The sequence below is a fragment of the Pyxicephalus adspersus genome, chromosome 1 (genome assembly GCF_032062135.1).
Source record: "Pyxicephalus adspersus chromosome 1, UCB_Pads_2.0, whole genome shotgun sequence".
In the NCBI taxonomy this organism is placed as follows: domain Eukaryota; kingdom Metazoa; phylum Chordata; class Amphibia; order Anura; family Pyxicephalidae; genus Pyxicephalus; species Pyxicephalus adspersus.
Window position 1 is genome coordinate 19,647,144 of NC_092858.1, and position 10,094 is coordinate 19,657,237.

The 10,094-nt window shown below is 39.7% G+C and overlaps 1 protein-coding gene across 1 annotated transcript in view; it reads left to right on the forward strand.

The window, feature by feature from the left end:
• Nucleotides 1-9,718, forward strand: part of CERS5 (ceramide synthase 5) — a gene marked incomplete in the record, with an annotated part of 46,817 nt that extends 37,099 nt beyond the window's left edge. Inside the window, 3 exon segments of the mRNA XM_072403162.1 lie at nucleotides 967-1,073; nucleotides 2,257-2,413; nucleotides 8,970-9,718. Of these exon segments, the coding sequence (XP_072259263.1) occupies nucleotides 967-1,073; nucleotides 2,257-2,413; nucleotides 8,970-9,119 (414 nt within the window).
• Nucleotides 9,719-10,094: the final 376 nt, after the last annotated feature.

The following is a 10,094-nucleotide window of genomic DNA, read 5'->3' on the forward strand; positions in this document are numbered from 1 at the left end:
GCCTGGCAGAGCATTATAAAGGAGGAAACCCAGCATCTGGTGATGTCCATGAGTTCAAGACTACAGGCTGTCATTGCCAGCAAAGGTTTTTTAACCAAGTAATAAAAATGAACATTTTATTTTCAGCTTTTTAATTTGTCCAATTACTTTTGAGCCCATAAAATGAAGTGACTGTATTGAAAAAAGGCTTGAGTTCGTCACATTTTTATGCATTCTTTTTGTTCAACCCACTGAATTAAAGCTTCAACTGCATCTGATAATTTGATTATGATTTATGTACAAGTAGCAAAAGAACCTGAATCTGTCTTTTAATCAGTTTTCTGCTGCAATGCCATGCCAACTGGTAGAGGGAGTGCAGCACTGGCAGCCATTCAATTCTGCTGCATGTAAATATACTGTGCAAGAGTAGAAGGCTGAAAAGCAAAAATAATGACCCACCAGTGTGTTGCTGTTTTTTTTCTGTAGTTAGTAGGATATTAGCAGTGAGGTGCTGTATTCCTTAGCTGTAAAAAAAGAAATGGTATAGTTACATTTCCTTATTTTAGCCATCACATTCTCATCGTTCAGACGCTGCCTTCTTCTCCCATTCAGCACCCCACTGTCACTCTGACTCGTTCAGCTTCATTGAGATTGAGGCTGATGGAGACGCACAATATGATCAGAGCGATGGCAGTTGAGTGCAAACTGCATTTATAAGCTCCAGCTAGACCAAGTGATTGTTTACCGCCCCAGGACTGTAAGCAAGGCTGCTCTGTTTAGGGTCAAGTAAGTCAACCATGGCTAACATGGGGAGGGGGGCGCTTTAGTATTTAGATGTGTCTGTTATCCTTCTAGACTCTATTGCTGTCCAGTAGATAAATCAAGATTGCCATGAAGTTCATACCACATGCAGGGTTTTGTTGTGGTTATCGTATACCTGTTTTCTTTTTTTCTCAACTGAATGCTTTTCTTTTCTTTCTCTTAAAGGCAGCAAAAATGACAAATTATGCCAAGTACCAGAAGCTGTGTGACACTTTCTTTATGATGTTTGGGCTGCTGTTTGTCACCACACGACTTGTCATTTTTCCAACATGGTAAGAGCTGTGTACATGTTATGAATTGCCTAAGGCACAAAACTTAGAATTTTATTTGCATGAACAGGTGGGGCTTATGAACAGTGTCATTACAACCATTAGTTTTGTAGCTGCTTTCTCCAATCAGCCAGTACATAAATTGAAACCATTATTGATTTCGATTAGCCCCTTTGGTATGATACGGCCGGTATGATTTTCTTTTTCTTTGGGCAGAACAAAATCCTTTACAAACTCCCTCCTCTCTTTTTCTAACATTTTTATGTGGACATAGCATTAGATTGTGAGTCTCTTTGAGGGACAGTTAATGACATGACTGGACTTTGTAAAGAGCTGTGAAATATGTTGATGCTGTATAAATACTGGATAATATTAATAATAATAAAGACACTTACCAATGTAGTGTACACTCTTGGGCCAGATGCTGGGAGTTGGGATAATAGAATTCCAAAACAAATGTGCAGAAGTTTTTTACTCATTGGCTACCAAGGCTAAAGACGGAGTGCAAAATCACAAAGAATATGATAAGGGTAGTGCAAACCTGTCAGGACTAAATGAGTGCAAATCAGTAGGTTTTCCATATTATGGTGATTGCTCCCTGGGGACACATGAGCCACAATTGCACTTTAAATTCTTCTGTAAATTTTTTTTCCGTAAAAATTTTCCCATTCACTTTCATTCTGATTGTTGAGTGTCCGTGGATCAGTCCGTGCCAGGAAGGATGACGAGAGCTGTACACACACCAGATTCTTAACCCTGAGGTGATTATCGGACGAGAATCTTTTAACGTGTGTGTATATAGCCTAAGGCTACATGTCTGAAGATTATCACCCAAAATAAGTGGCTAATAGATACATCAGGACAGATCTATAAATGACAATCTGAACAATCCCCATGCAAGTCAAGTCTGCCTGATACACTGATGAACTGATGATTTTTTATCCTTCCTTTGGTAGATTTATTTACTGCATTATTGTACATACTTCTAGCCTTTGCCGTTGATTTATTTCCAATAATGTGGACAGCTTAGGATCTACAAGGCAATAAACGTCCATGGTGTTTGTGGCTAAATGTTACTGTATTGGACATTGAGCTTTATAATTATTTGACCGTTATCCTGTTTTGTTGTGAAGTTTCCTACTGACCTTTTGCAGTTTTATATAAAACAAAATTTCATTGCTTGCAGGATCCTAAACACGACTATGTTTGAGAGCTGGGAGCTCATTGGTCCGTACCCATCGTGGTGGCTGTTTAATGGTCTGCTTTTAATTCTTCAAGTTCTCAATGTCGTCTGGTCTTGCCTAGTTATTCGCCTAGCGTACAGATCACTTACAAGGGGAAAGGTGAGTCTACTACCATATTTATGGAAATACGGGGCAAATTAAAATGTGTGGGTTTTTTCACCCTTCTACCTCCTCTTGGCTTCATCCATTTGGTGTTCAGGGTTACCTCCTTGTGTTTCCGGATCTAATGATTCTACTGCTTATTTACCTGTGCTGTGTCCTGACAAGGTGACCTTGTCAGAGGGGAGTCTTTTGATGTCTTTGCACTCTCTGCTTCAATCTTTCTTTCCCTCCTTTTTCTGTGCCAGGTTGGAACTGGAAAGTGTCACCCTTTGCCTGTAAGTTTTCTCTGTGCTGCTTCCAACTTCTTCAAACCCCCTTCCTGCCTGCCATCCCTGTACCCTCCTGCATGTTTATTTCTATCATGGAGTGCCAGATCCATTAACCTAAACTGCATGTACAAATAACACCTCCAATGATAAATAATGAGTTTTTAACGCCATTTCATTAGCTCTAACACTGTTAAACAGACATCACTACATTCCAGAAAGCTGTGTATAACACACAACTTTGACAGGTACATTTTATATTCCTAATTACCGTTAATGGCTGCTTGACAATGCAGAATATTTATCTAGTGTGAGAGAAAAAGCTGCAGGACAGGAGTCTTACATTTAGACAACAAGCAGTGTTTGTACACAAATATATTTACAGCATTTCTGCATAAATGCAAATGTTTCAACAACCTGTTTTTCCTGAAAATAACAATTGTTTGCCTGTCGCTGTCTTCAGCTGTCAATGACCTTGCAACAAGGTGGCTCAGAGTGAAGTAAAACATTCTCAGTCAGTATGTCGGAGTTTTAAATACAATGAATCAACATGACAGACGGCGCAGTTCAGCTGTGGTTGCCTTTGTAATTCTTTGTAGAGGTTTCCTTTATATTGAATATAAACACTAAATATCATTTTAGTATGTTTTGCATTTCTGTGCACTGTAAATCGTTTTCTTAGGCCTCCTTCAAACCTGCAGCAAACCACAGCATGTTACCATGTTCTCATGCGCTCCCATTTAAAGCGTACCTAAACTCAGGATATTTATTTTACATAAAAGGGGTAGACAACCCTTTTATTTAAAGTAAAAAAAAAATTTTTTTGTTTTTTAAATAATAAAAAAAATTTGTAGCACTGCCCCCCTAATTCTCAATTACCTAGGCAACAATGAATGGGAGTGCAAAACCTCCCGGGATACCTACATCACACATCCCGGGAAGCTCTTGGCTGCTCAGGCATGTGTAGAAAGAGCCTTTTCATCTAATGGGGAAAAAATTGTGAGTTTTTTTTCTACTCTACGCCACTCGATCCCGCGCCTGCACAGTGCGAGATTGTGTGACATAGGAGGAAGAAGAGAGGGGATGTTGACGCCTGGCGCTCTCTTTGCGCTGTGCCAAAGACAAATATCGGGATGAAGTGGGACCCGATGGTAGAAACCTCCCCAGGGACAGACTGATATGCGAAACTAAAGGGAAGTGATTTTTTTTTTTGTTTGTTTTGGGTTTACTTGAGCATTAACGCATATGGCAGTGGTTGGGAACTACTTTGTGCATGCAGTTGTTTGTGTTGCGGGGATTTGCAAAGTGGTTCCTGGACATAACGTGTAGGCTCTGGTCACTTCTGAGTGGCCAAGGCTTTCATTGACTTCAACAACATTGATCCCTATTTAATGTACAGCGCTGCGTAATATGTTGGCGCTATATAAATCCTGTTTAATAATTAATAATATTAATGTGGTCCCTCTGCTGTGTCATTTGGTTGGATGCAGTTGCTTTGCAGTTTTAGGACTGCAGATGGCCTATAATCCTTTGCAGTGCAGTCAACCACACTTCAACAGCATGACAAATCCTTTTGTCAATCCCTCAGGTTGACTCTAAAGCCTGCTCAGAGGTGCATATAGGGACACACAGGAGCAGCTAGCTCTGCAGTTTTAAACCACATGTCTGAAAGAGCCCTTATGAAAATTGTACTTACCTGGAGGTCTTGGCACTTCCTTTTGCAGGCTGACAACACAAAGCTACTGTGTAACAATGGGCAACTTTGGTGTCGGCCTTCTTTGTGCACTCTTTCACTTGGCCTTTGAGCCGCCTGCCAGTATGACCAACTGAAAGAGTGCACCGGCAGGCTGACTACTGCTTAGTGAAACCATGACTTGGTACTGTGAACAGGAAATGCTGTTACTTGCAAAAACTAGGAAAAATTTGCAACAAATTCACAAAAAAAGTTTTGCTAGGTGTGATTATGAGCATAATAAAAAATGACATATAGGATCCTTTCTGACACTAGCATTAATACAATGGTCTTTGCTTTTCCGGGTCTCCTTATAACAAGGTTGTATTACCTAATAATGCTATTTTACAAACAAAGCTGTCCAGTAAAAGGGTTGACAGAAGCACTTACAAGGGTCAGCTTTTATTCCTATAGGTAATCCGTGTTGAATCCATAAGGCGAAATTGTAGGCGGGTGGTAGCCCCTGTGTTGTGACCCAACTCCTCAGTAACCACGCAAACAGCCAGGTGGTTACTGCAAAGTGCCGGGCGGTGCGCCCAGCTAAAAGGAGCTGGGGAGAACACTGGGTAATTCTTTATACCAAAATGGGAGGGCTGTTTCTGCAGTTTCATTTAAAAGTGTTAGCTAAGTCCTGCTTTAATTTGTATATGCTTCTGGTCCATCCAATACCACCCTCTCCACAGATTATAGAGTAGAAAGTAGTCACTATAGGGGTACATACACACGTAGGATTTTTTTGTTGCTGGAAAAGTCTTTTCATGGTTGTTTCCGATGAAAAATGAGCTCTGTACACACAGTGCCTATTCTGCTCTATGGAGAGGATGAGAGAGTGGAACAATGCTGTGCTTTTCTTCATTGACCTGTTCAGCAGTCAATCTCAATCAATGATCCTCCATGGCAGATTGATGAATGAAGTTGAGCGAACACTGCACACATGTCAGATGACCTTTTATCTCAGGCGACATATCTGACATGTGTATACGTTTTGTTGATGGGTTTTAGTAAATATAAGAAAGATGTATACAGCGAGAAATTATATCAAACCGAGAATAATAGATTTTAGATTTACATTTGATGAGTTGAGGATGAATTACATTTTAGAGAAAATCTTTCTTTCATTCTGATTCCTAATTCTCAGCATGGGGGGCTGAAAACATAGCACCCTTCTCTGTAATCTGAATTTGTGCATTGTCTGCAGCTGTTTGTATTGGCCCCGGTCCAAATTGTGGGTTCATTGGTTCATATTACTCAAGTATGTAATGTTGTAGCAAATTCTAGTGAATGCAATCCTAGTACAAGTCCCTACATAGTTTACAGGATGGAGGGGGTCACACAACTGCGGTATTCCCTTCATTACAAGTGAGATTGTCTCCTGAGAAAACGTTTAAATAAATATGTAAAGCAGTCCCATTTTTTTTTTTTTTTTTTGGCCATGCAATAGGTAAATTAAAAAAAAAAAGACCCAAATGTCGATTTGGAGGAAACTCAATAATGTATGGGCAGTGTTCTCCCCAGCCCTTTTTAGCTGGGTGCACCACCCGACACTTTTCAGTAACCACTGGCGGTTTTTGGGGCCACAATACGGGCTGCCACCCGTCTACAGCTCTTTCCCACCTGGGTTGAACACTGCGCGGATATCGGTGTAGGTCTCAATTTTGCTGCAATGGTAGTGCCTACATATCGTTTTATGAGAATGCGATGAGACGATTGATAATACCCATAATCTGTAAAAAGTGGCCAGGATTCTGACCATGCCAGGAGTATAAACGTTATTCATATGATCTGAGGTGACCATGTTCTTCTTTTGTATCCTGTATTTCTTACTGTTGAGTTCTATTGTTTGTTGATACTGGGTTTTTGATTTTTTGATTTTTGAGTGGTGACCCACCCTGCTGTTTTTGGGTAGTTGGGTCGCATGACAAGGGTCATCACCCAACTACAGCTTCTTCCAACACAGCTTAAAAAAAAATGGTTGGGGAGAACATTGCAGTGATTTATGTATACGAAAGGCTTGGACGGTGTGTAGTACTGGTTTATATTGTCTCATGGGAATAATTACTACTCTAAAAACCACCTATCCTATGTCCTGGTAAAGTTTTAGATATTTCTTTGTCCTTTATTACGGTTTTTTATGACCATATTACCATATGGCATTTATAGGCTTTTAGTACACATATTTTATGCAGTCATGAATGAATAGACTGTATAGACTATATATATGACTATATTGGGACTCCTTGGCGGCCAAGGAGTATGATACATTCATTGCATTTTGGAAGAAGAGAAAAAAATAGTTGCTATACAAGACAATGCATCCTTTAGACCACCTCATGACATTTTTACTATGGGGGAACCCTTGAAAAAACTTTCAGGTCTTCAGAGAACCCCTTCTATAATTATTATACCCACAGCACATTAGTGTGGTGGTCAGTGGGAAGAATGTCTCTTACATTGATGATCATTAGGAAGAATGTCACCCACAGATAGCCAGAAAGATCATTGGTGTCACTTAAAGTGACCTGAGATGTCCAAGTTGCTCATTGTTGGAGGAACCCTGGTTGAGAATCACTGCTCTAGATAATTCTGTGTTGCAGTTACACATGTAACCGTAACAAAATATCCATGCAGAAATTGTAACCTGCTTATGGTAAAAAAGCCATACGTGGGTAGACACATTAGCAATGACAATAAAGGTACAGATGTAGTCATGCATTCTGTTGCAATGATAAACTCCTTTTTTTTTACTCCATCAGTTGTGTGCATGTTCTGTATTTTTATACAGATGATAAAGTATTTCTCCAATGTATACCAGCAAGTGTTGAAGGAAACCTGTTCAAATATGGTAGTTCCACTTGAAAGTACTTGTTATCAGAGTAAGCGATAGTAACCACTTGTCAGGTGAGGAAATGGTGCACCCAGATAGTGGGATCTGGTTTCCTTTGTGTTAGAGCATTGACTGTAATTTATGTAACAAGCCTCTTTCCTGGCAGGAAGGAGATGGGGGATGACTTCATCAGTTTGCTGCCGCTTTATCCTGCACAGTCACATGCTGGGAGCTGACATTACTGTGTTGTGTAACTACAATAAGGAAAAGTCAGGTCATCAGCCTTGGTTGTGCTATAAATCTCATTGCTGCAAGGAAATAAAAAGCCTTAATCATCATTCTGGAAGTTCGCCTGAACTCTGGCTCTTTTTTTAGGTCACCAATTTAAACTTCTTTTAAGGACCAAGTAGAAGATGAAGCCATAAAGCAGCACTCTAAGATGTTGATGGGCAGATTTGAGACTCTTCTGTGTATATTGACAATCAACCACTTTCAGATGCCTTCACATTTCTGAAACTGTTCTCCCCTAAAGCTACTCCAAGCCGCTAAGAAACGGCTTGGCTGTTAAGCAAGTTGTCACCTGAATACCATGTCTACCCGCACTGTTCAATGAATATTCTTTTCTCTATGCGTTGCTGGTGTTCTTAAAATTATTTATGATGTTTAACCTGTGCAGCTCTTCCCCCAGCCATCCCACTCAGTTTAAAGAATGCTATCCCTGGAACTCCGATCAGAAATTATCCCTCAATTACTTGTCACAACAACTTCATGCCATCAGCTATTTATTAACACACCTCATATTCAATAAAATTTCTGGAGCTGGGAAAGAGAAAAAAATACAATGGATAGTTAGGAATTGTTTGAATATTTTGAAACTAAATACATCTATAAGGTACAAAGGCTTAGAAGCCCTCAAATATGTGCAAAGGAGGGATTATTTGTATCTATTACTCCAGTAATATATTCCTTTATGAAGTGCACGCTTCTCTTTTACTGTCCAGTATCTGTAGATATGGTTCTGTAGGCTATTTGTTGCAAGAATCATCATTTTCAGCAGTAAGTGGCAGAAAATTTGAGTATTGGGCACAGAGATAAAGTGGTGGACAGCATGAACCTAAAGGATTTTATTTCCTTCTATACAAGAAATAGAGATTAATTACTTTTTATAGTTTTTGTGTCATGACAGAATCATGTACACTACCACTGCAGCATCTGAAAATGCTAGTTGCAGAGTTGTCATGCTGGCTCTGTTGTGGCTCATATAAAGGGATACATATAGGGCCCTCTTGCTTTTCTTATCTTGAGTTCAGGTTCTGATATGTAACTGAGCAAAGAGTAAGCCACTGATTTTTCCATAAGATGGTTCAGCCCCCCATAAGTCAATTAAAATTGGTATATATATATGAGGATGCACATATCACAATGCAGCTGTGTTATCCTGATATCTGAACAGGAAGAATGCTGCACAGGTCAGGTTGGTTGCAAATATTAATAAGATTGTCAGATTACTTACACTTGTCATTGGTGGTAAGGTAGGCCTGCTCATGTTTAGCGTCCGTGTTATATGAGCATACAGGCAGGGTTACACAGCTTCTTATTTTTCATGTCTCAGTAATGCACTGGATTGTAGAATGTAACTTATATACCGTAATTACCTACTAAGATCATTTTATCTGCTGGTTCATAACCACTGTATGTTATGTAAGTTCACTTATATCTTCTCTTTTCCAGGTAATAAAAGATGACCGCAGCGACATTGAAAGCAGTTCTGAAGAAGAGGATATGGCAGTTAACGGCACTAAAAGAATTCACAACACATCCAGCAATGGCGCAAATAGGGTGAATGGCCATGCTGCAAACGGTCAATGGGCTGATGAATAAAAGTGTGTGATGTCCAGCGACAGTAATATGTCACCATTTTTTTTTTTTTTTTTAAAGAGACATCAAAAGACTTGGCCTAGGTCATTCCTCACGTAAACCTGTCCTGAACTGAGCCGCCCCTGGAGGGTGAAGCATCCCCCACATTGGACAACAGCTAGATACAATCCTAGCCATTACTTGAGTTTGCCATGCACCGGCTGCCCTATGCTGTTTGATCCAATAGATCGGCACCTTTCATAAACTGTGTGCTGAATACCCTCCTCTACAATTCATTCACTTTGGAAGAGAGACTGCTGTTTGCACAGGCTATGGTGAGGATTGCGATTCTTGGACCAATACAGACCTCAGTTCGGTGACAGCTGATCGATGGGTCTTTTGAGGAGAAAAAGAAAAAAAAAAAAAAAGGATGAGATTTGGCCCAGAGCTTTCATGCAGTTGTGCTAGGTACAACGGGTGGCGACCCTTTCGCAAGCTGTGTGTGGAATCTCTAAAGTTTGCGCCTTAATGTCATATTTTATATCATTGTTTACTTCAGTCTGTGAAAAAAAAAAGTAAATGAGAAAAAAATAAATAATAAAACTCCACTAAGGCTGGAAACACTTTTGGGTTTTCTGTTACCTACTTTTAAGGGAAACATAGGATCCCTTTTACATGGCATCAATGTATTTGTTATGCTGGTGCCTTGATAAAGGGACACGTACTGACCTGAAATGTTATTTCTTCTTCTCCACTTTGCCATTCACAAAAAAAAAAAAGACAAAGCTGTTTGTGTTGGTCTTGGATGCAGATATTTATAAGAAACACCTTGGTAGGCAACAGGGGGAAACAAACACCTTGTATATAGGGCATGGAAAGTGACCACAATGACTTATTTCCATTATTCCTTTAGTCTTGCACAAGTCTTGTATAAGTTCCTATCCTTTCCAGAAATTGCTTACTCAATTAACTGTACACTGTGATTTTTACAATATGTAA